The sequence below is a fragment of the Paramacrobiotus metropolitanus genome, unplaced genomic scaffold, assembly GCF_019649055.1.
Source record: "Paramacrobiotus metropolitanus isolate TYO unplaced genomic scaffold, Prichtersi_v1.0 Parri_scaffold0000026, whole genome shotgun sequence".
In the NCBI taxonomy this organism is placed as follows: domain Eukaryota; kingdom Metazoa; phylum Tardigrada; class Eutardigrada; order Parachela; family Macrobiotidae; genus Paramacrobiotus; species Paramacrobiotus metropolitanus.
Genome location: NW_026570246.1, coordinates 594,058 through 617,277, shown reverse-complemented (window position 1 = coordinate 617,277; position 23,220 = coordinate 594,058). Strand labels below are relative to the sequence as shown.

The following is a 23,220-nucleotide window of genomic DNA, read 5'->3' as shown; positions in this document are numbered from 1 at the left end:
TTTCATTGTTGTCTGTGTGTCGCTACTCTGCCAGATTATACGAAAAATGATTAAATTTTACATTGTGGACTCATGGTAGGAATGGAAGCATTCTCATGAATTTTTCGAACAGACATGCGTCGATATCATAAAGGCTGCAAATTAATAAATGCGTTCAGTTTAAAACATGTTAATATTATTTTGGCGGAACCCAAAACGTCGATTTTTTCCTAATAGTAAGTCAAAATGTTAGATTGTGTGTAATTAACGGCCGAACCGGCACGCAATGCAACATTAATGGTTCATAGATATTGCATAGTACAGTGACTGCATAAACGATTTCCCGGATAAAGCCGGTGGGTAGTGCTGCTCATCGGAAATAGTCAATAGCGGCTGGTTAGTGTACCTGGCGTGTGGGACTGCCATGTTCTGGGTGGTGCAGTAATCGATCTATCAATCCCCTCCGCGGTCCCACTTGACATCACCATCGCCAGTTTACACCACACTGCCGCTACCAACATGTTGTCGCCATGATAGAGTTGTATTTTCATAGATGAATTACTTCGCCAGTTATACATTACTTTACGCAGATATATAAATATACGCACAATTTGCTTAGCGTCTACGTTGTATTAGGTATCCATATCTTTCTCGGGTCGTATCAGTGCTGTGCTTTGCCAAACCTGATTTGGCTCGTACGTGCGCCGGTAGCTGTACTTGTGGCAAACCCGTTCAGGTACGCCACTGACCGATACATAGGTACGTGTGCAGTTTTAACCGCTTTGTGCGTTGATGGATTCTCCTGGCTGCGTTTGTATACGATACATCTATCAACGTGGGTGATTCATTACGACAGAAATGCTATGAACGTCTGGATCTTCGCTTCGTTAATCCGATATCGCGTTCGATAGTGCAGTATTCCATTTTTTTGCCAAAGATGCTGGTGTAGATCTCTTTAGAATTGTCTGCGGAATTTGTACGAAACAATAATGTTTTGGACAATGCAGTGGCCGCTCTGCTCAGTTTTGGCTGTAATCGGTTGGCTTCCGTTCGGATATGCTCTCATACCAAATTCAGGTGGGTTCTGTGGGTGGCTGCATGTACTCGGAAACGAAGCAGAAAAATATCGATGGTTTAATTCACCATGAATTCGCGATTTTATTTTAATAATTCGTTCACATATGTACTTTAGTTGTTTTTAATACACCCACGATTCACGTTGTTGAATAAGCCGGTAAAATTTAGTTAAAATATTACTACTGTGCTGAGTTTTACCTTGAAAAAAATGGGAACGAAAATCATTTTACGGTAGACAGCCTTCGACGGTGTTAACGTAAGATGTTTTGTACTGTAACTGCGGTGACGCTTCATGCGTATGCCAGCGTCATTTACTGCGTGAGAAAATTAATATCATGATGTTGTAGGTTTCGCCGAATCTAGAAACTATGCAAAATTAGCATAAAGTAAGTAGGATATATGTAATCCCACAAGAAACAAATTATGATCCATAACGCAAATTACAAAGATATCAGTTTTGAAGTGAATATAAGATTTAGAAACGTACAGGCCAAGAGAAAACACATTTGTAATTATTTCTAGACAAGATGTCTACTCGTAGTAGAATCCTGACTATGGCATGATAATCCGGAGAGCAGCCAGCGGGAAGCGGCTTTCGTTAAATCTCCTTACTTTACGTGATTGCGCCATTATTCTTATCTGAAATTGGCGAAGTAACGGGAGCGCTGAGACGCTTGAGCCGGCGACAGGCGGAAGTTGGTCGATAGGAGTTTCAGTTTCGCACCCCGTACTTGAATGGCGCGATTCAAGTGCTTCTTTCACACTAAATCGATCATGTGTCTATTCAAAATTTTCCGGACATTTCTGGTTATTATGTTCCTCGGGCTTTTGTCAACACAGGAAATTTGGTGTAATATTTGTTTGATCAGGGATCCCATGTACTGCATACAGTACTTACGGTGCTCTTCTCTTTCCGGCGATACCGTGCACTAGCTGGTCACAGCAGTGCCGAAGCTCAGTCTTGTTATCGATTCCCGTTCGCCTACGTATAGTTTCTATGACATGTGTAATTAAATTTATGTTTTGGTTAAAAATATGGTAAAATTGATGAGCTGAACAAAAATATTTTGACAACTGTGCAGCACAGCAAGACTTGACTATGAGAACGGAACACTGCGTTGTAGGCTGTACAGTGTAGACATCTGTACAATTCGGAAGGCACCCAACTCAGCAAAATTAACAGAGAATATTAAACAGATCTGTTTTATAACATTTTTCTCGTCGTCGGTAATTTTCATTTGTATTTTAACAAAATGCATGAAATTATGGTCTGATAAGATAAGCAAGAAAATGTTAGACACTGCATTTATGATCGCTTTGATCGGTGGTCAGGAAATCAATCAGTAAAAGAGCGACTTGTGACACCCTGAGACTTCCCTAAGACTTACCATTAGTATATTTTATATAATGTTATAATAAGATTTAGTTCGTAAATATGAAGTTCGGCGCAATGCTGTGCCCGCTCCACTACAGTAAGCATCTTTTACTGCAAACCGGTTTGCTCTTGGTAGAAATTTACTTATCGTTCAGGCGTGGTAACCGCAAACCGAATGTACTCTGTGTGAAAGTCAAAATTTGTAGTTGTCTCGTTCGCTTAACGCACGCTTTGAGAAGCAGGTGCCATAACAAAAACACCATTATCAAGGGAAGTATAAGTAACAAATCTCTGATATCTGCTCGTATCTGTACTTGTAAACCAACAACGATGAATATCTAAAGAAATATATAAAATGTTGGAAATCGATAACTGCAAGTATTGTTTTATTACCGATCGAGTATCCAGACCTTTCCATATCTTGATATACATATTTTAATTTCTCCACTATCTTTCTTGCCTTCGTTTAACTAATAAACAGTGTTTACTTAAGATTATTTGTGACCTTCAATGCTTTTTTTAAACAGATGACAAACGAGCGCCAACAGTGGAATCCTTTTCTGGGTCATGGATGGCCGAATCTCAGTTGCCAAAGCGATCTCTTTCGAATGAAGAATCTCTGTTCCGGAGTTTGTTTCAAGAGTACAACAAAAATATTCGCGCCAATTACAATACGACGGAATCGTTAAAAGTCGAGCTTGGAATGACCATCAGACGCATTGAATATCTGGTAAGTTGACCTCTTGTCCATCTCATCAACCGTATGGATAATTAATCCGCTTAGTTTTCGTGTTCGCTGTATATTTATTGAGTGTATCAGCGGTTGCAGGTTAAAGTCGTTCAGTTAAACGTTTGAAGTGACCCTTATAAGCACACTTCCGGTGGTTTACGATTAGTGTCTTGCGCCTATATGTGGATACTCAGTTTGCCAAGTGATTGTAATTTCCATTGTTGACTTTTTTATGTTTACTGGAGAATATTGTTTTCATAGGACGAAAAGCGGCAGACACTTTTGTTTCATGCCACAACTCGTATGCGCTGGAAGGATCCCCGCTTGACGTGGGAACCGGCAAAATTTGACCAAGTCCAAAATGTCGCTTATTCATCGTTTGCGCTCTGGATTCCTGATATACAACTAAATAATGAGTATGTTTGGCAAACAAAGCATAAAATAATGCAGACTTCAGCCGATCATGTCATAAGAAGTGTAATATGTTCAACTGGATTATGTTGTCGTGCTTTATTAAATGTGGCAATGTATTCATTAATTATGACAAAGATAAATAATAATTAATCCTTATTGTAAAACTCGTGCGCATTATTCTTGAAGTAGCGATCTGCGTTCCATGACTGCTACAAGTTTAGTTGTTGCGTATCATATAATTATAAGAGCATTTTTATTATTTATAATAATTTTTTATAGAGCTGATGCATTTGGATCGAAAAATTTCGAGCACGTCTTGGCGCATATATACTACGATGGACAAGTGATGCTGTCATCGCCATCTGCATTCAAAATCTACTGTGGAATGGATTTCGGCAAGTGGCCGTATGACGAACAAATGTGCGTAATAGAATTTGAATCCTTCACCAATGACGGCACAATTGTGGATCTGCAAACGATGGGTGGAGATGATCGAGCTATCCAGGTGTCCAATTTCTCCTCTTGCAATGAATGGCGCATTGTGGCGGTCCGAGCGGACAAACAGATTAAATCCTACGAATGCTGTCAGGGGGTAAGTTAGTACAATGAGAATAAAAATTATTTTGCAAAGCACCACCGCCTGTAAATTTCACTGTATCTTGCTTCGAATCTGGTTTGAATTTTGATTAAGGATTGATTAAGGCTGTTGTTTGTGATTTTCAGGCATTTCACAGTGTGTACTTCAGCATCACACTGCAACGGAAAGAGAATTTGTATGGCACGCTGCTGCTTGGACCTCTGATAACCATGTTAATAGCTTCCTGGATCCTGTTCCTGCTGCCTTTTGAAAATTCTGGAAAATTTATTTTTGGCGGTCTGCAGCTGGTTTTTGTGGGTGTGTTTGCCATATTTCTAAAGCATATCTTGCCGCCATCCATCAATCAAGTTCCATATATCGGTAAATATCAAATAATGTGTTATATCTCCACTTATATTGTATACGTAGCACTATGCAAAAATATAATATTTGTGGATGCCTGTGGATACGGTGGAGTGCGCATGTGCAGCATGTATCGCTTTAATTATAATCGAATAGTTTGGTAATACAGATATTACCGTACACGAGCGAAACTGGTATGACTGTTATAAATTTGTAATACAGTATGTGTATGAACAAGTACCGCTTAAACTAATACACATCAAATGAATAAATCTATATGATTTTTCTGACTGATTGCTCACTTTCCGCCCCAGCGTCATTTTAGCTATTTATCAGCAACATGTTCTTCTTAAACGCATAACTGCAGCTAATGCATTGATAGTTATGGTTAGTTATGCCGGCTGTTTTATTTTTCTACTTCATGAAATACTGCATCCGTTTTGCAGCGACGCTGACCTTGAATACGATGGTCCTCATTCTGACGGCGATATTTCTGCAACTACTGCTACAGTGGATATCCCGTTTGAAGTCGCGCATGCCCTCGTCACTGCGCACCTTCCTCCTGGAAGGAATGGGCCGTGCCTGCTGCTTAGTGCCTCTTAGCGGCTACACTAAACCGCCGACCGTTCACGTGTCCACTAGTGAACAGGAAGTGGACCATTTTGAACTGGAAGATGCCAGTGCCTCGATACTATCCGATAAGAACCGACAGGAATGGTCGATTTTAGCCAAATTACTGAACCGTGTGACGTTCGTCATGTACGCTGTTATATCGCTGGTTATGCTGTATTGACATCTGTTTATATACCAAAAGACGCAACAAAGTAGTTATGTATTTAACTGAAGGTTTTTAAGAGAGTATTATATGTCATAGAGGAAAGAAGAAGCATTGTTGAACGACCTAGTCATTTTCTACTTCGGCCTTTGTATTAATTTTGTCAACAGTTTTAATTTTTTTGACAATCTTTGACAGTTTCAATGGGGTGATTGTTAATCAGCTTGTTAAAAAACCCAGCAATTCGGCCGATTTCCGAAGAGCAAAGCGCTTTTTTCACATTATTCCTGTGCAAGAAAATTTAATGGTAAGCACTGCATGTGCTGTAACGGTGACACTGGAATGATAATACTGTAATTTATACCATGGGGGCAATTTTTTTTACGTTAATACTGTATAAGTACTTATATAAACGTGATCATGCGAAGCAGCCCGTATTGCAACTTGGCTGAATAAGTGAATCTAGACTAGATTTTGTCCCACTGGTGCGGCATTGGTAGCAAAACAGAATATTGATATTACTATAATTAAAGATTTTATTGTTGCTTACAATCAGCTGCGATCACAGCTTATAAAATTGTTACACAATAAAAGCCGAAATATTTATAAGCGCTGTTGCGTATTCATCACTCATTTTCTACTCGGTTTTGCTGTGGCTTTCATCTTGTTAACGGTGAAAACAGTTAAAATAAGTTGAGTACTAGTCATGTAATGAGTTTACGGTATGGAATGGGGACATGATTTCGGCGGAGCATGGTTCACTAACACAGCAGCAACTTCCGGTGACCTTTGCGGTTCCGTTTGCTCCTCTTGCTGGATCCACGTCACCACTTCGCCGACCAACTGTTGCAAATGCGCCGCTCGTCGCTTACCGACCTGAAGTACTTCCTCGTGGTTGGGTCCGAATTCGGTGTCATCTTCCACGACTATCAAATTCGTTATCAGACTTATGCCCAGAACGCGCAGTCCACAGTGCCTGGCGACAATTGTTTCCGGGGCGGTTGACATTCCTATTCTCAAAAATAGCAGATTATGTTAATTAGACTGTTTTGCCTAATCAGATGCTAATTAACCGCCGCAGATTACATAGTGTTAATCGCACATCTTTGCCGGAAAAGATAGTAACATTACTTTATATTGTCAAATTAAGAAACATATCTGGACATCAGTATTTATTGTGATGTTGACAAAAAGCTATATCAGATGCTACTCATGATACAAAACCAAGTGAAACTTAGAAACTTGGTTACAGTTTTCGGTAACAGGTGTTAGTATCCTTGCAGTTGAAAATTAAGATGTTTTTTTTTATTTACCACAGCAATCGGCTCCGAGAACCCGCATCGCACGTGCCTGTATTAAAAAGAACAATATATGTAGGACAAATTTGAAGTTGAACTTCGAACGCAAATATTTGAGCCGACGGGCGCCGCGATAAAAGTCCAGCAGAACGTTTGCATAATTTTGCTATATAAACTGACCGCAGCAACAAGTGTACTGTTTGTTATCTGGATACTTACTTCAGCCGGAGTCTCGAAGGTTGGACCGCTCAGCATTGCATATACACCTTGATGAGTGTGGTCTCGTAATCCGATATTCGAAGCGATTTCTTTCACGACCTTTCTGAGTTTAGTGTCGTATGCGGTATTCAGTGGCTGAAATAATTAAAACCGCTATCAATCTTTCTCGTTGCGTGGTTATACTCTTTTTTTCTCTATATAGAGTCTTAATGACCACGTTATACAAATATCTGTCCATACCTGAAATCTTGCTCCCCATCTGTAAGACAAAACACAAAAAATATAGTGGTACAAGTTAAATGTTGAATCATAAATATTGTAGTATTATTTATCATTACAACTAAAGAACTGAAAAAGGATTTGGCAAAACCTTTTAAAGGCATGTAATTAAGCAGCTCAGAAAGTATTCAATATAACGCTGCGGTTGGACGTCTAATGCTTTTTAGAGTAAATATGATAAATCATCATTAGCACGCATGCAGATAATTACTGTCATTTTTCCGTCAATTTTCTTTATTCTCAGGGTTTTCGCCGAGTGCTTTTTTGGCTCACCTTTCGTCGTTCGGCCCCATCAAAGCATTGTTACCAGAAAGTCCCGGAAAATTTATGTGATCTTTTATTATCATCAAATCTCCCACTTTGTAGCTCGGGTTAACACTTCTGTAACATAAAAATCCCAGTAATCTAGACACGATTCATGAAATTTAAAGTTGGTTTTTTTAACATGGTTGAGAATTGCAATTTACCCGGCAGCATTTGTGACAATCAGAGTGTGCACGCCAAGGAGTTTAAATACTCTAACCGGCATTGTCACCTGCAACCAGTGGTCAACAGGATTAGTCTTGCAATACAATAAGATCGCTACAAATTCCTTATCAGTATATTGGCATAGTTCTCATTGTCAAATCACTAAAGTAAAACTTTCTCACCTCTCTCATCTTCCACCCTTCGTAGAAATGAAATCTGCCTTGCATGCACACAACCGCAACTCCGCTTAATTTGCCGAAAATTAGTCTTCCCACATGTCCCGGGACTACGAAGAGAGCATTGCTGTGACCTTCTGATTTACTGTATGTACACTTTATCAGTTTCGTCGGGGGTTGTTATTTATCCTTACCGGTACTAACAGGAAAGTAGGGAATATTTTCGTATTCCACCACATCCCTTTCTTCAATCAGGTCGCCCAGGCCACCCAATCCTGAGCCGCAGATGATAGCAATCCTCGGACGATGTCGTGTCTTCTCCCGCAAGGAGTTGGCAATGGTCTCGTATTCTTCGAAGATGTCTTTGAACCTGCTAACCAGTCTCTATTCATATCTGATTGTGATTTTCATTGCAGGATTGAAAAGAATATTTTTTAATAATAAACAAAAATATATTATGTTGTGTTGCACCAACCTGTTGTACTTACCCGCGTTGTACAAAGTACGGTGCAATACAGTGAATACACTATTGTGTACAGATATATAGCATATCTTTGGGTGTAGTGCACAATACAATAAGTATTATAGTAGACATATATAGTAGACATATATATAGTAGTAGACATATGTATAGTAGACATATATAGTAGACATATATATTATAGTAGACATATTATAGTAGACATATAGCCGGTAGCAAAGTAAAATTTTTGTTTACAGCAATATTAAGCAGTATTTAGATTTTGTAGGATATCAGCATTCCAAATTTTCTTTTTGATTCGTTATTAAATGCTACTGATTGTTATTAATTTATAAAATTTACTTTGCATTTTACAGGTCGTGCATGCATTATGGCTCTTAACACCGAAAAAGTTTAAAAAGACAGATATGTATTATGTATATATTGAGAACCACTTACGAGTCGGGTGACAAATCCTCCATCTTTTGAGCCATTATTGGTACGATTGTAACAAAGGGTTTAAAAAATTAAAAGGAAGCAATAATGGCAATTTGACACTTGCGCCCTTGCAGATTTCTGTAACCACGACGTTGTCCGAGTTGATTGCATAACCACACAAAAGAAGCCCTTCAATGCAGCTTTAAATCAAAATATCATTTCCAAACGTTCTTATGGGGTTTGATCCTGATAAGACTACCGCAGTGTGCCGTTATCAGCAGCGCTGTTGATGATATGATGCGCAATTATAAGATAAGGATATTGCATAGAAAGCTTCAGAGAAGTATAGCAGAGCCCGATAGCATTTGTACGAGTATCTTATCAGATAGCTGACTCGTGCGCGGTTTATTTATGGTCCGATTGGTGCCATTTGGAAATACAGTACCTTGAGTATTTGTGCTTAATGCATCTTTGTGCCTACGATGGCGTTAATACTAAAAATCTGTACATCTTAACATTTCGAAATACTTCTAATCTCTTAATTAGGCACAGAAAATAGTTTACTAAAGCTACTACCTAATCCTGAATTCACTGCCAAATTTTCTTGATGGCTTCACACTTGAAAGATATTTCAAGGTAGTTAATTTTGTTTTATCGAGTTACCACATTGAAATAGCACTGAAACAACAAAGCAACATATAAAAAGTATTTTATAAATAATAGCAATTACCTTGACAGGTGCAGCACAATCCAGTTCGCACTTTGTTTACACTTGCAATTTAAACTGACTAGTTACAGTAACTCAGACGAATTAATTAACGGCTAACAAACGAATTAATTAATGTACAATACATTATCCTAACTTTTAAAACTGGTGCGGAATTATGTAACGGAACTGCCTTCAATAATATTATAAAAATACTGAACCCAAATAACATCTTCTTAATACTTTTATAAGCCATAATCGGAGATGCAAGAACGATGTACGTATCCAGCTTTCGCGGGGAAGAATTCCAATAAGGAAAACCGCGAACTCTGCATACACAATCTCCCGCACAGTACCGAACATCACTATTCAATACTGATTCGAAATCACAATTGCATTAAGTAAACGAAAGGACACCTGACAAGTTTCTCATTGCCAGTAAACCTGGAAAACTAATGCGTCTTAATCGCTTTTTTCCGTTTTCAGAACCGCAACTGCCGGTTCGGCCAGCGATCGCCTTTTCTCCATTGGGATTTCTTTCTTATTTTTGGCGGCAAAAATCAGCGCCGCCACCCAGAACCATCCGGACAGTGCGTACAGTACTTCTCCCACGGTGACCGCCCGCTCCGAGAAGCCGAAATCCTTCCGCGCTAGTACCCAACAGATACCGCAGCGTGCAATTTCCGCCACCGGTATCCACCAGCGATCATCCAGCAGCGAGCCCAGATTGCCGGCCGTCACAAAGATACACGCACAGGCAATCCACACCGTAGGAATATCCCACTGCTCGTAATTCTGGGCGCAGTGGTCGAAGAAATACAGCAGCGCCAGCGTGTGGACAACACAGTAGGCGCTCTTCCATTTGGAGATCTTCACATCGTACACCATGGCCGGATGCTTGATGTCGGGCAGTGTAGCGGGGTCACCGAGACGCGGCGTACCCGGCATCCATCCCGGACCCATGAACAGTGACATCATTTTGTGCTTCAGTGTCTTGTAGTTCATGCATTTCATGATGTTTTCGGTGTAGTAGTTAATCTGCACCCACATGCCGTTGAAGTTGGCGATCGGCGTCAGAATGCCATACACGACCGGCTCATCGGGATGTTCCGGCTCGAAGGTGCCAAACATTTTATCCCTGAGAAAGGTATTTAGTTCTTTTCGCGTTATTAGTCATGTAATAGTGTCGCGTTAAACAAACACTTAATTACCTTTCGCGCAAGAAATTATGCTAATTTTTTCATATTATTTGTATTTGTATAATTTCTTAGACGCACCAGATAATTAAAGCTCCGGCATAGTTCTTGTCGATGCAGTAGCGGTTCCGCCCATGGTGGACACGATGATGGCTGGGTGTGTTGAGAATCAGTTCCAGTGGACCCATGCTCCTGTGAAAAGTGAAAACGTAAGTACAAATGCACCGGCGCATAATTTTTTCGTCAGCAGGCGCAACGTAGCTATGATGTCCAACTTACTTGATTACAGTTGTGTGGATGTAGAATTGATACCTGAGAATGAAATACGGTTTATAAAAACCATAGCGACAGCTGAGGAATAGCTGCCAGATACAATGTGTTAACTTGGATGTGAATCAGATGAGCAACAGGTGTGAAACCAAAGAATGCCATGGGAAGATACACAATCCATGCGTATATTGCTCCGAACGCGCTTTGTCGTAAGGCTGTCGTGAGATTGTACTCCTGTTTATGCAAAACGCACTCTTTTTTAGATGCCAAACGCATTCTTTAAACTGATTATTAGATGATCAAGGACTACGATATTTTCTGATACTGCAGTCGTGCTAATTATGTATTAATACGTAGAGCAGGCGTGTTATGTATCAATAAATTTTCATTAGGATGTCCATACCTCAGAGCTGTGGTGAGTCTGGTGACTTGCCCAAAGGATGCTAACCTCTGCAAAAATGTTGCACCTTTTAAGGGAACTCTAGAGTTATAATTAAATAAGCTCAAACTATGTTGATTAAATACACATCAGGTGTTATTAGTAAAACTAAAGCTAAACAAAATACCGTGGTTCAATCTGTGTAGCCAGTAATAAGCCAAATCGGCTGCCAAAGCCGCTAGAATCCAACCGGTCCAACTTTTCAGCGGGATCGTCCATAATCTCCAATTGTCGAAGATGTATACGTAAACGATCAGGTCCACTCCACGAAGAAGAAACCTTGACAAATTTTAACCGGCTTTAAGCAAGCTGCACTTGTACAACTACACAATAAAAATCACCTAATAAATAGTTTGCCAAAAAATCAATATCAGAGGCAAACGAATTGTATATATACTTACGATTAATAGAGTAGGTAAAACAAAAACACACACGCACAGCCGATAGACGTGCTGATGAATATGCTATCGTTTTTTCCCATCTTACTTGACGCTCTGGGAAACAATTCCGGCGGTCATCGAGACCTGCAATGAGCAAAAGATAAGTACGCGGTACAAACATGATAATCTATATTATCACTACTGCACCAAAAAATACCAGAAACAGATTAATACTTCACAAAAGCAACTGTGGTCAACGTTAACCATAATATATAGAGTAGTATTCAAAGACAAAGCTGCAGTGAGTGCAGGACTTACAATGCTGTCATTTATGCGAAATCCTTTTCCTGTGTAGTAGTACTTCACAGCCAGTTCGATCAAAATCATTCCCATGAATACGAAGATCACCTGAAAGAAAATGGGTACACAGGTATGTATTGATGTATCAAAACCACAAAACGTAAGCCTCATTTGATTACGGTATAGCACCTAACTACGTGTATAGATATTATATCTATATACTGACATACTGTCACTCTAGAAACAGCTACTCGTAGTTACTTGTACATGGTAACATCGCGTAGTGTTATATGGCCGGAAAAATTTTAATACGGTTTTCTGGCCAAAACACATACAGTATTTTTAGCATTTGTTGACAGTGTTATTTGGATAACTAATTTGCAATCGCAGAAACGTTCAGTTACCAATTTACCCTGTTGTATCAGATTTACCTGATTGGCATAATTTGGTATTTTTTCGACATCCTTAGGATCAAGATCGGGAATTTCACTAGGATGAATAAGATAGAACATTAGCCGCCAGTTAAAGAGCGGGAAAATCTCCGTCCCATTTCCGGTAGCATTCGCAATATTGTGAACGTCTGCAGTCATATTTGGATATTTGAATTAAGAATCCTATCCCCGTAAGAGGATCAAGCACTATCCACAGCAACTGACTGCCGAAATTTAATGATTGCACACAGCCAAATGCAGCTAGTACAGTGCCTATTTCGCGCTGGATTAAAAACGCAAAAACCAAAATGCAAACAGATTACCAGCTGTTGCGGTACGCCAGCCACATTAGTTTATCACAGTAGCAGCAGGTTGCAACCCTGATTGACATCATATGGTGGAAACAGGTTTTGTGGATAAAGTATGCAGCATGGCATGATTACACTTAACAAATGATCCATCGAAATGATAACAAAGAAGCAAGGTCCATACACAATTTGACAGATTGTCTTGATATCTTAACCTGCAAATATTTTCATTATTTTCGTAATGAGAGCATAATGAATCGCGTGGCGTGTTATCTAGCAGTATCACAAGCTTTGCCGATACTGCACTAAGACAAAAAAGACGACGTGATATCGCATAAACTACATCCTAATCATATTATTGCAGCAAGAAGATACAAACCGGAATCCGTACACAAATAAATGTAATACAAGTGAACACTAATATTGAGAATCGAACATATCTTAAAAATTGAATGCTTTACAAAGATAAACTAAAAAAATTACCCGCGCAGCTCAGGAATACATGAGGAAATACAAATGCCGCTACACGCGTGAAAAAATCAAAAGACTCAATAAATCAGTCATTATTAATGGAAAGGAACATGTCAGATTATTTCTTACAAGGAAAAACTTGAGGATTAAACAGTATTTAATTAAAAAACAACTTTATTTTGGCCGAAATAGATTTGCGGCAGACCGGGCAGTCATGCAGTGTTCGTGAGCAGTTGCTGCAGCTCAAATGTCCACATGACTGAAAGGCCACGTCAACATTTTTATCCAGGCAAATTTTACAGTGCCGCTCCTCGCACACCCGCCGATGCTCTTGCTGTAGTGCTAGAAGGAATAAAAAAATGCGATTTTCAGTAGGTGATATTAATTAATTGATTATTTGAGACAACAAACCTTGCAGTTTTCGTTCCAACTCCAGTACCTTATTATGCATTTTTGTTACATCGCTTGCCTGCAACGAAACAAAAGGAAATAATATTAACAATAACGAAATAATATTAAAGGCATAGTCAACCATTTCTTAAAAAGTGGGCCAGTAAGGGCACGGTAACGTACTTGTCCCTTTTCCGCATCCAGTCTACCGAGACCGATAGGCTGATACATGAAAATATAACAATCCTCGCATATAGTCCGCACAGATTCGGGGGGTTGAAGATGGCGTTCCAAATATTCCATTAACCGCTTATGGCCGAACTCCAGATCCAAGTATTCATTAAAGTCCGGGCAGGCACGAATCTCAGGAATATTAGAGCCACAAGCACCTTCCCCGCACTCTCGATCGGCCATGGAGTCCATGAGATACCACAAACTGTTGCCATCTTTGGCATAGGAAACGTAAATATTATTACTGGCCTTGATGCATACAACAGCAAACAATTCCATGCGCACTTGTTCTTGTGGCAGCAGTGCCAAAGTGGTCTGAATCTTATAAGGCTTGTGCTTGGGATAGCGCTGATGGCGTTTAGCGGAGCACTTCTTACAAAAAGCCATTGTGCTCAGTGCCGAACGAGTCTCGCCCTCCAAATGCATCCAGTTATAGCACTCCTTGCATTCGAATTCCGCTTCTTTTTCCTGACAGAACGAGCACTGTCGAGGATAGCCGGCAATCGCATCGGTGATATCCAAGACTGCGCTGGGATAAATGTAGCGGTACATTTTGTACTCTGTTCCCGAGCGCGGGGCCAGGAGCAGCAGACATTTAGGCACCTGTGTAAGCAAGAACGACAATGAGACCGGCACCGTTTCAGTTAGTAGTTTCCCCGTTCCCCGTCAGGAAACCAGTTTCCCCGCTTCGCATCTGGTGATACCGTGGAACATAAAATATAAGACTAAAACAGACAAACAAAAACACTGGACAGACCTCTTTAAAGCGAACGCTGGAAGTCACCAAAGATCCGTCGAATAGTTGCTGCACAGTGGGGATGAGGTGCATCTGGTCCTTTTCAACAAAAAGTGTGTACCAGTTACAATCGCCCGTTGTTAACTTTAACAAAGGGTCAATTTTAAGGATTTGCTGGAACAACGACGTCAAAAACTCCTCCGGATCACGCTCTTCATCGGTCAATCCGGTTACATTTCCGAACTCATCCATCAGTTCCCGCAGTCGCATTACATCTACACACGGCACATACATGGTGTTCCGAAGTGGACTGACAATTCCTTCACGGAGAGCGCACTATGAAGTATGCACAACAGACGCTAAAATACCAATGCAACAGGACCTTCTGCAACACCCGTCTGCAGCGTTCTGACTGTTCAGTGAGCCAAAATAGTTTACCTGGACTTCGTCATAACCATGGATGTCGCGCTTTCTTCTAGGCCGGTGCAAAATCTCGTCGAAGACATCAGTAAATGCAAACATACTGAATAAGGTGGCGTCCACATAGCAGGAATTTCTGTGGCCTTGGATACCACGTGCTCTACCACTGCAGATCCGGTCATCGATGCGACGCAAAGAAGCTGGGTGTAACTGCGGCACCGGATGCGATGGTTTTGAATTTAATCGAGGATTTGGTCCAGACGACGGCTTCGAGACATCCTGGCTTGATAAAGAAGAAACTGCAGCGGGCTGTACTGAGCGCTTAGATGCATCGGCCGCATTTTCCAACGAAGGCAATCCTGCGTGAGAATTTTGGGGTGGTCTATTTGCACATTCACTGTAAGAGGGTTTCTTCACTATCTGCGGCTGTACTCTTAAAGGGCAGGATTGTGCGTGAGCCCGCTCCTGGGCTTCCTCATAGGCTAACAAAGATATTACAGGAACAATAGCAGCATGGTTCGGTGGGGTTACAAAAATCTGATCTCCATTGAATTGTCCTGTTCCACTACCAACTGGTTTATCCTAGGAGATGCAAATACGTACTGAAATTTTATTTTCTCAAAATTGATAAAACTTAGCAAAGCATTAAGTCCAGTGCGCTACATTAAGACAACTCACGAACTGAATCCCTGCGTATAAATCGCTTCCAGGTTCTTTTGAAAGCCAGCCGATCCATCTGACTGTGGCAATTTCCGGGTCGCCCTTATCCTGCAGGAAACAAACCCGGTCATTCAACTTAAACGGCACACAATCAACCGAAGGATTCGCAGGCACCGCTCCGGAACTCTGGAATACAGGCGGCGAAGGGATACTTGTCGAGGCTTTAGGCGCCAGATTAGAATTAACGAAAACTTGGCTTCTGGAAAATTCCGAACGAGGAGACTGGCTTCCTTTATGGAATCCGATCGCATTGGCTGCAACATTAACGGCACCGTGCAACAGGTTTACGATACTTTTCGACTCCGTGGGAGACTGTCCTCGTTTTCCAGGCGAATTTCCACCGAGGGCGAGAGCATTGGTATTGCACTGCGGCGAAGGATTCTGTGGTGAACGCTCCCCTATCGCGAGACGAGTACCATCAGAGCTGCTGTTTGATTCGTTCCGCAGAACCACATCGGCCACCGTTACAAACACCGCACAATCTGGATTGCAAGTGAAATAACGTTTTCCGCTAACGGAACCGTCAGAATCGCCCTGGCCAGCATGATGAATCAACCAAACACCGAACCATATTCCCGGCCCCTTTTCTGGCACTAGCCCATGACAGTAAACGACGCCAGGAAATGGCATATTGTCAAAGGAGACAGTCACACCGGTCCCCGGTTCCACCTGCATGAACTCCTCCAGTCGCAGATTTTGACGATGTTCATTCAATAATCCAAGACGTCTCGGCCGATCCACGGGCAACAGCAGTTCCGCCATATAATTGGAAATTTCTCGCACGAATCTCGTATCGGTTTCCATTAACACACTGGCACGATCCAGTGACATAAGAAAAAGTGCTTCTTGTCCAGGCTGGTTGTCATCGGTAGTGCACACCAAATGGAAAAGTTCTCCGGGGAGAACAACTAGCCTGGCTTCCTGTACTGTAGCATCATCGCTGAGAACTCTGGCATGGTTCTTCTCCGTACTAATGAATTTTCGAGGGATTTCCTTGGTTGCCTCATTAAATGCCATTGTTGGTGACAGCTGCGAAATCTGTCTAATGCAGTCAAAATGAAGGCAGCTTAGTGGCCGTTTGACGGAAACCGAAGTTTGAAACAACGTTTGTCATAAAAACATTACTGCAAACCAAAACTTATCGACAAGTCTATAAAGCACGTACTTCCACAAAATTAATAATGATGTTTCATCACCTTCAAAGTTTTCTTGATTAACTGTACCACAGTACCAGTATAAACTCTGTTTAAAGTGTGTACAATAAGTACTTGAACACAAGTAAGTACTATTTGAGTAACTTTTTGCGCAAGCGGATGGTCATTGACCTGTTGACCACATCCAGCAATTTCCAGTGCCACTGGAAAATGGCGCTGGATTTGTGGGATTGGAACAACAAGTAAAGACTTTTCCAAATTCCAGGCGACAGATAAAGGACGACAATTTATTAATAATGTTCATAATTTTTATTAGCGATTCATACTGGAAAAAGTAACAAAAGACTATCAGTTAACGTTAACTACAAAAAAATTAATTGTTTTGTCGACATCGACGTACTAATCACCTTATGCAATTATCTGTATTGCAATTATCTGTATTGCGTGAGTGTAATACCGTATCTTACGCGCGCAATACAGCGGATTTATAACGAGCTTTGCCGGTTTGCCCGCAGTACTGAAACATCTACGATACTCCTAGAGACAGTAATTCATATTTTCTTAATAATGAATAACAAACAGTGACAATGGAATGATTGTTTGTTAGTGTAACATATGACTCGATATGAATCATCTGAGCCAGAAATGATTGATACATACAGCATGATACAGGCAACTGCATTATTTGTGTTTAACTGGGGAGACCGATTTCACAGCCTTTTCGATCATTTTCTTTTTTCTGAGCGCAGTCGATAACCTTTTGCCCATACCCAAGGAAACGACCACTGTAATCCAGTAAACGATCGAAGCAAAATACAGCACAATCGCCGTGTTGCGGACATCCTGAGAAACATCGAACGCTCTAAGAATTCCGAAACCAGCACCACACCGAACAATCTCCGCAGCCGGTATCCACCAGCGATCATCCAGCAGTGACCCCATATGGCCAACCGTGACGAAAACGCACAAACAGGCTAATGCCGCCGTTGCCATACTCCACTGCTCGTAATGCTGGGCACAATGATTGAAAAACCACATCACTGACACGGTGTGGATGACACAGTAGATTTTCTTTCCTGTAGATAGCTTCACGTCGTACACTGGCATCGGTGCTTTGATATCAGGCAACTTGGCGGGATCTCCCAGACGCTGACTTCCTGGTTTCCATCCCGGCCCCATAATCAGGGAACTAATTTTATCCCTAATGGTGTCGTAGTGGGACAATTTTCTAATGGACTCGACGACATAGCCGAATTGGATCCACATGACGTTGAAGGTGTTCACCGGCTGCAGGAGACCGTAGACGATTTGCTCGTTAGGATGTTCCGGCTCGAATGTCCCAAACATCTTATCCCTGTCAAGATGATAATTGATATACTTGTTCACCATCTGTAAGTTTTGCAGCTTATTTCGTATCTATGCACTATGCAGCGATACAATAATTTTGTAATGAGCAGTTTACTTATTATTTTGCATTTAAAACAGAACGGTGATGTTTAGTCTCGTACGGTACAAGTAGCACCCTACATTTAGTGCATCAAAAGTCGGCTTCTGCAGCTGTGGTGTTTTAAAGTTCACATATTTAACAAACTTACCAGATGATTAAAGCGCCCGCATAATTTTTATCGATGCAATATCGATTTCTGCCATGATGCACGCGATGATGACTGGGAGTATTGAGAAATAACTCCAGTGGCCCCATGTTTCTGTGATTCAGGAGCAAGTGACAGATTTGTCAAAATGCTTTAGAGAATACAGTACCGGTTTATGTTTAGCATTACATAATTCGCACTGTGCATTATGGTATTTCCAGCGAACTCACTTTATCATTGTCGTATGAATGAAAAACTGATACCTACAAAACAAAGGTGATTTCCACTGGAAGATTTTAATGTGCTGTAATGCTTACAACTGGTTAATCTGAAAGTGGATAATATGCGCAACAGGTGTGAAGCCGAACACTGCCATCGGAAGGTAGGCAATCCAAGCGTACAGTCCACCAAAGATGCTCTGGCGCTGCGATGTTGTCAAGTTGAACTCCTGCATAAATCAAGCATCTACCGTGGTCTACACAAGTACATAATGATTAATGATGCGATATTTGTTGCACTATTTTAATAACTCTGAGTCTCTAACTGTTAAAATTCTAGATCTACTGGCATCGAGAATACGTTTTTTCTGAAAAAGGTGATAATATTGTTCAGGCGGTCTTATTTTTAGTTTGACTAAACCAGTCTAATTCTTTTCTAAAATATCAATCTGAGCACTTTATTCCTTTTCATGAAATTTCAGAGCATTGAGTAGGTAAATCTCAAGCACCATTTAATGGTAATGCACAAATGTAGTATTTTGTAGAAATACAAATGTAGTATTTTGTAAAATAGTAGAATGTTAATGGCACCAAAAGGATTGTTGATCCATGTTGTACAGTACAGCTAACCTCCGAACTGTGATGCGTCTGATGAGTGGCCCACAAAATGCTGACCTCTGCAAGGCGTGTACAAAAACTAGCAATCAAAAACAAAACCCAGCCAACTGGATGTTAACGACTAACCATGGCTTATCCTGTGCAACCAATAAAAAGATAAATCCGCCAAAAGCGCCGCCGTAATCCAGCCTGACCAGCTACGCAGCGGAATCGTCCACAATCTCCAGTTATCAAATAAATACACATATAGCAATAAATCCGCTCCCCGCACGAGGAATCTGTATATAAAAAGTCAAACGGATCATGCTAGTGGAGGATTAAAAAGTCTTATTTTTCTCACCAATGTGTACCAATTGCTCTGAACACTAAGTTTAACACTTCACTGACAACTTGAACAATTTGTGAAAACTTTTAACGCACAGTGAACCTACTTCGTAGTCATCATGGTCAGTCCAGCAGTTATGGAAGTCTGTATGAGCACAGGAAAGGTCATAATTTTCTTGCCACCATGCACAAATAACGGGCTTTACACGACCGCAGTTATCTGTACGTACGATGCTATCGTTCAAACGGAAGCCCTTTCCCGTATACCAGTATTTTACGACCAGTTCAATTAACAGCATCGCGTAAAATATGGGGGTAGCCTGCAACCAGAACAATGAAAAAATAATAAGCGCGCGGCTAGAGAGATTTTGTATTGCACAGAGAATGAAAAAAGCAAAAACGACCAGCTTTGCGTATTCGCGTGCAATCCTTATATTAACTATACGTTCCATAATGCAAGTACGTGTGTCCAGTTCACGCACACAATCTTCGAAAACATAAAACACAATTACCCTAGATCAGTCTACAAATATTCAAAAACATGCTGTTTTTGTCGACGGCGCACCTGGGCAAAGTAGTTGGGTACACGGCCAAGGTCTTTCGCATCCAGATCCGGAACTTCATTGGGATGTACCAAGTAGAACATCATGCGCCAATTAAAAAGCGGCCCGACTGGATGAATACCATCTATCGGAGCGCTCATATTTGTAGCGTTTATGATAGCACTTGCCGGTCCTGACGGTACATTCAGCTCCATTTCCGCCATGCTAGTTTTTAACCCTTCCGTGTCTCTTTGTACACCACCCTTAATGCAGAAAAGTTCAACTGAATTATAAATTAAGGCATTTTCACTACGAGTAGCAAAAAGGCAGTCGTCACCGGAAAAGCAAGCTTTATATGTTGCCCACCGCGTTGCAAAAATGATGCAGCTGCTGTCAATTAGACTCAATACAAAGTATAAACATCGTTTTATACACATACAGATCTGTATGTGTCTTGAAGTGGTTGGTGTTGAATCGCTGATAAGTACCGGCGTGGACGCGTGATTAAGTATAATTTCACAGGTTTTAGCAATTAACAGCAAAAACGTGATAAGATTATTGTGGACCTGTGGTTACAACAAAGTTCGAGTTTGCACCAGACGGTCCAGACGTGTAATGTGTAATGAATGCCGACTATTCTGAGCCATTTGTATCTAGCAAATCATAAGCAAATTCTTCATTTTAAATATTAGCTAGACTCGAAAGGCACTTTAAATGCGTTCTGTACGATACAGAGCCGGAAGTTCTGTAATTTTTCGATCACACCCCCCTACCTCTGATTGGACGGCCGAGTTAAAGTGTTCTGTATCTAAACGGAACTCTCCTGGCTCCGTTACGATACAGAACTCGCATTCTTGCTAGGCCAAACTTATTTTTGATGTGGATGCACAGTCCGCTGTACGTCTAAGTCGGAGTAAGTCCTATTTTTAATTTTCAAGTTTTGAGGATGTAATTAACGGGAGTTTAATTTTTTCTATCGAATCAAGATTCCAGTTCTGCTTTGTTCACTGCCTCCGACTGTGCATGTTTCAATTTGTATCGTGGCAACAAGCAACTTCGCCATAGCCGTCAGCGCGAGGAATACCTCAGCGTACTTTACGTAATATGGCCTTTCTTTTCACCAGTCGTTTGATTTCTTAACTTAAGCAAAACTTCAGATCGCAGAAAAACAGAAAGGAAACTAGCACAAAATTGTTGTGAAAAATGAATAAATCGTTGACCAATTCAACTACGGTAACTGGGCGCTTTTAGAAACCGTGGTCTCGTTGCTCTGTAACGCTCTATAAGATTCAGCGCTGTACCATTGGTAGATTCACTTATACAGAACTCCCGGCTCTGTATCTTACAGAACACATTTAAAGTGCGTTTCGAGTAGTACTATTAATGGCTTTCCACAAAACACAGCGCGGTCGGATGCATCATCAACTTTTATGCATATGGACTTCTCCTGAGTACGTACGTACAAACTGCAGTAACAAGACAAAATTATAAAGCTATTTGAAAATATATTAATCCCGTCCTCGCGAAAAACATAAACCCTGTGGTGAACTCACAGAAAGATAAAACAAGCCCATAAAAACAATTCGTAAAACATTACGTATGAACTAAAAGTATCACGTACAGTCGGTACAGATAACAAAATAAATCTCAGAAAGTGAAAGAATGTCTAAAACCGAAGATCACACATCTGAAATGAACCGCGGAAACAGAAACAATTATAAAAGAACGGCACCATTAAAATCCAGTTTTAAAAAACAGCTTATTATAAACTATTCTTATTTGAAAATGGCACGGTCGCATCCTGTTACTTTTCACCGCGAGCCACTTCGTCCTGCTCCTCCAGCGTCTTCAACGTCTCCTCGCGCATTTCGGGCTGATCGTCCTGCTCCGTCGGTTGGGGATCCTTCTTCACTCCCCCCGTTTTGTAGTACTCCAGATTGTAGAAGACCCACACGGGAATGGATATCATACCGCAGCACATGAATGTCCCCAAGGCAATCTTTTCCACAAAGGGAATCTGCACTTTCGGAGGAAAAGGTATTACGTGGCCCCAACGCGGATGGATGTCGCGACGGAATAGGCGAAATCCACCTGCAAGGCGCAGTAGCGATGCACTGCGTCCAAGATGCGCCATGACGGGACCGTGGAGCGTGAACGAACCACAGGATCGGTTGGTATACTCAGTGCAAATAACTTTTTAACTGGGTACAGAGTAGGGCACGATCCGATTACAACATTTCTACTGTCAAACACTGCAACAGCCCGCGGTCATCCAACCACCGTACAGATATGATATTCTGAGATAACAGACACTGCTCGAAGCAAAAAAATACTTACAATCACAGACTACATACAGTACCCGCAATTTATTTTGACCTGCAAACAGCAAACCCTAAAAATTAAAAACACCATAAAGTGCTGTCAAACCATTTGGAAAGCCTGATATTCAGTCCAGGACTGCAAAACTTGTAACCGCCTCCCTGTACAGTATGATAGACATATACATTCGACAGAATGTGATATTTATATCTACTTACTCTACGTTTATGAAAAACAAAGTTTTTACGTTTTGTGTAATACGCAAACCAAAATTACCAAATAATTTTTGAAAAAGAGCTATATAGATCTCGCAGTCCGATAAGAAAATGTAAAATATGCAAAGGTTCTAAAGGTAAACGTATTGTCCCTATCAAATAAGATGGTCACGGCGAAGGAATTTTCTCTTCTCTGCTTCAAGGTATACATTTTGTCATTTTCATAATTCAACGAGTCAGTAATTCAATAAAATTTTATTCATTGCTTATGAATTAAAGTTTAAGATCTCGCAAACCTCGTTCGCTTTTTTGTTTGTAGGGTGTTTAATATTATGTCTTATGTCTTGTAACAAATTTAGCTGTTTTAATAAGTACAGTAAAACAGCAGAAGATTTGGACCATTCGGAGTAACGGAGCATAAGTAGTGCACAATACATCTTCTGCAGTGCTTGATCCTACAGCTGTAGAAGCGATGCGCGCCGCGAACGACCGCCAGCATCAAACATAAACGATCTTCCGCAGGATGCATAACGAATCAGACGGCGACCGCTAAACTTCAAATGTAAACAACGTTTTAACAAACATATGCGATCATGTGAAGACGTCATTAAA

At 40.9% G+C, this 23,220-nt stretch overlaps 6 protein-coding genes across 6 annotated transcripts; 1 reads left to right on the top strand and 5 right to left on the bottom strand.

Annotated features, from left to right (window-relative positions):
• The first annotated feature begins 507 nt into the window (after window positions 1-507).
• LOC129587758 (neuronal acetylcholine receptor subunit alpha-10-like) lies at window positions 508-5,538 on the top strand. Its single transcript, XM_055481657.1, has 6 exons — window positions 508-1,056; window positions 2,959-3,161; window positions 3,423-3,577; window positions 3,855-4,167; window positions 4,299-4,533; window positions 4,962-5,538. Exons 1-6 carry the CDS (start codon window positions 969-971, stop codon window positions 5,306-5,308), a joined length of 1,341 nt encoding a protein of 446 aa, XP_055337632.1. The 5' UTR covers window positions 508-968; the 3' UTR covers window positions 5,309-5,538.
• A 270-nt stretch (window positions 5,539-5,808) lies between these two features.
• On the bottom strand, window positions 5,809-8,839 carry LOC129587715 (purine nucleoside phosphorylase-like). Its single transcript, XM_055481581.1, has 9 exons — window positions 8,650-8,839; window positions 7,925-8,100; window positions 7,737-7,840; window positions 7,554-7,621; window positions 7,360-7,467; window positions 7,048-7,066; window positions 6,808-6,942; window positions 6,604-6,640; window positions 5,809-6,300 (listed from the first exon to the last, which is right to left on the bottom strand). The coding sequence occupies exons 1-9, from the start codon at window positions 8,682-8,684 to the stop codon at window positions 6,008-6,010; spliced, it is 975 nt and encodes a 324-aa protein (XP_055337556.1). The 5' UTR covers window positions 8,685-8,839; the 3' UTR covers window positions 5,809-6,007.
• Window positions 8,840-9,560: 721 nt separating this feature from the next.
• Window positions 9,561-12,757, bottom strand: LOC129587788 (alkylglycerol monooxygenase-like). The gene is made up of 9 exons (XM_055481702.1): window positions 12,351-12,757; window positions 11,938-12,027; window positions 11,726-11,763; window positions 11,367-11,518; window positions 11,204-11,250; window positions 10,904-11,034; window positions 10,810-10,842; window positions 10,612-10,722; window positions 9,561-10,472 (listed from the first exon to the last, which is right to left on the bottom strand). The coding sequence occupies exons 1-9, from the start codon at window positions 12,507-12,509 to the stop codon at window positions 9,797-9,799; spliced, it is 1,437 nt and encodes a 478-aa protein (XP_055337677.1). The 5' UTR covers window positions 12,510-12,757; the 3' UTR covers window positions 9,561-9,796.
• A 273-nt stretch (window positions 12,758-13,030) lies between these two features.
• On the bottom strand, window positions 13,031-16,855 carry LOC129587784 (ubiquitin carboxyl-terminal hydrolase CYLD-like). Its single transcript, XM_055481695.1, has 6 exons — window positions 15,585-16,855; window positions 14,925-15,488; window positions 14,508-14,822; window positions 13,703-14,353; window positions 13,541-13,598; window positions 13,031-13,471 (listed from the first exon to the last, which is right to left on the bottom strand). Exons 1-6 carry the CDS (start codon window positions 16,641-16,643, stop codon window positions 13,287-13,289), a joined length of 2,832 nt encoding a protein of 943 aa, XP_055337670.1. The 5' UTR covers window positions 16,644-16,855; the 3' UTR covers window positions 13,031-13,286.
• Window positions 16,856-17,255: 400 nt separating this feature from the next.
• LOC129587787 (alkylglycerol monooxygenase-like) lies at window positions 17,256-20,531 on the bottom strand. The gene is made up of 10 exons (XM_055481701.1): window positions 20,412-20,531; window positions 20,098-20,337; window positions 19,763-19,852; window positions 19,640-19,677; window positions 19,335-19,486; window positions 19,221-19,267; window positions 18,690-18,820; window positions 18,603-18,635; window positions 18,376-18,486; window positions 17,256-18,134 (listed from the first exon to the last, which is right to left on the bottom strand). Exons 2-10 carry the CDS (start codon window positions 20,296-20,298, stop codon window positions 17,462-17,464), a joined length of 1,476 nt encoding a protein of 491 aa, XP_055337676.1. The 5' UTR covers window positions 20,299-20,337; window positions 20,412-20,531; the 3' UTR covers window positions 17,256-17,461.
• Window positions 20,532-21,496: 965 nt separating this feature from the next.
• Window positions 21,497-22,478, bottom strand: LOC129587789 (uncharacterized). The gene has a single exon (XM_055481703.1). The coding sequence runs from the start codon at window positions 22,206-22,208 to the stop codon at window positions 21,879-21,881; it is 330 nt and encodes a 109-aa protein (XP_055337678.1). The 5' UTR covers window positions 22,209-22,478; the 3' UTR covers window positions 21,497-21,878.
• Window positions 22,479-23,220: the final 742 nt, after the last annotated feature.